The sequence below is a fragment of the Carlito syrichta genome, unplaced genomic scaffold (genome assembly GCF_000164805.1).
Source record: "Carlito syrichta isolate Samal-C Ts95f unplaced genomic scaffold, Tarsius_syrichta-2.0.1 Scaffold169263, whole genome shotgun sequence".
NCBI classification, from domain to species: Eukaryota; Metazoa; Chordata; class Mammalia; order Primates; family Tarsiidae; genus Carlito; species Carlito syrichta.
The window spans coordinates 1-658 of NW_007113359.1; the positions used below are offsets into that span (position 1 = coordinate 1).

General features: G+C 68.7%; 1 protein-coding gene across 1 annotated transcript; it reads right to left on the reverse strand.

Annotated features, from left to right (window-relative positions):
- Positions 1–6: 6 nt before the first annotated feature.
- Positions 7–652, reverse strand: TLNRD1 (talin rod domain containing 1; the record flags this gene model as incomplete). Its single annotated transcript, XM_008051275.2, has 1 exon — positions 7–652. A coding segment is annotated over exon 1 (579 nt), but the record flags the coding sequence as incomplete, so codon positions are not given.
- Positions 653–658: the final 6 nt, after the last annotated feature.

The following is a 658-nucleotide window of genomic DNA, read 5'->3' on the forward strand; positions in this document are numbered from 1 at the left end:
CGCCACCTTGACCTCGCGCACGCAGGCCAGCAGAGCCGACGCACTGGTGCTCATGCACTTGACGCCCAGCTTGAACTGCTCGCGCGAAAAGCGGTCCCGCGACTTGTCACTGGCCAGGGCGCACGCGTCCGTCAGGAACTTGAGGTTGCGCGACAGGCCCTGCGACACCTCCAGCAGCAACTGCGGCGTCATGTCAGCCAGAGGCGTGGCGCGCAGCATGGCGCAGCCCTGCTCCACCTCGTGGCGACAGCGCGTCACGCGGTAGCGGTCCACCAGGCCCGGCTGCGCGGGCTGTGCGCCCGGCGTGGCCACCGCTGCCAGATAAGCCGCGTGGGCCGAGCACTCGGTCAGCGACACCACCAGGTCGCCCAGCTCCACCAGGCTGTCCCCTGCCTCCCCGAAGCGGCCCATGTTGAGCTGGCTCTGCACGTCGTGGGTGAGGATGGAGAGCCCCTTGGTGCGCGCGATGATGGTGTCCCGGCACTGCTCGAAGAACTCGACGCTGGCACAGGAGGAAGCGGGACCCTCGAAGAGCACGGGCCGTGCCTCACTGGACAACAGCAGCAGGTCCGCCACCAGCTGCATCTTGCCCTTGCAGTGGTCGCAGACGGACACTAGCCTCTTTCGCGGCTGCGAGCTGGCCCCGCCGATGGCGCTC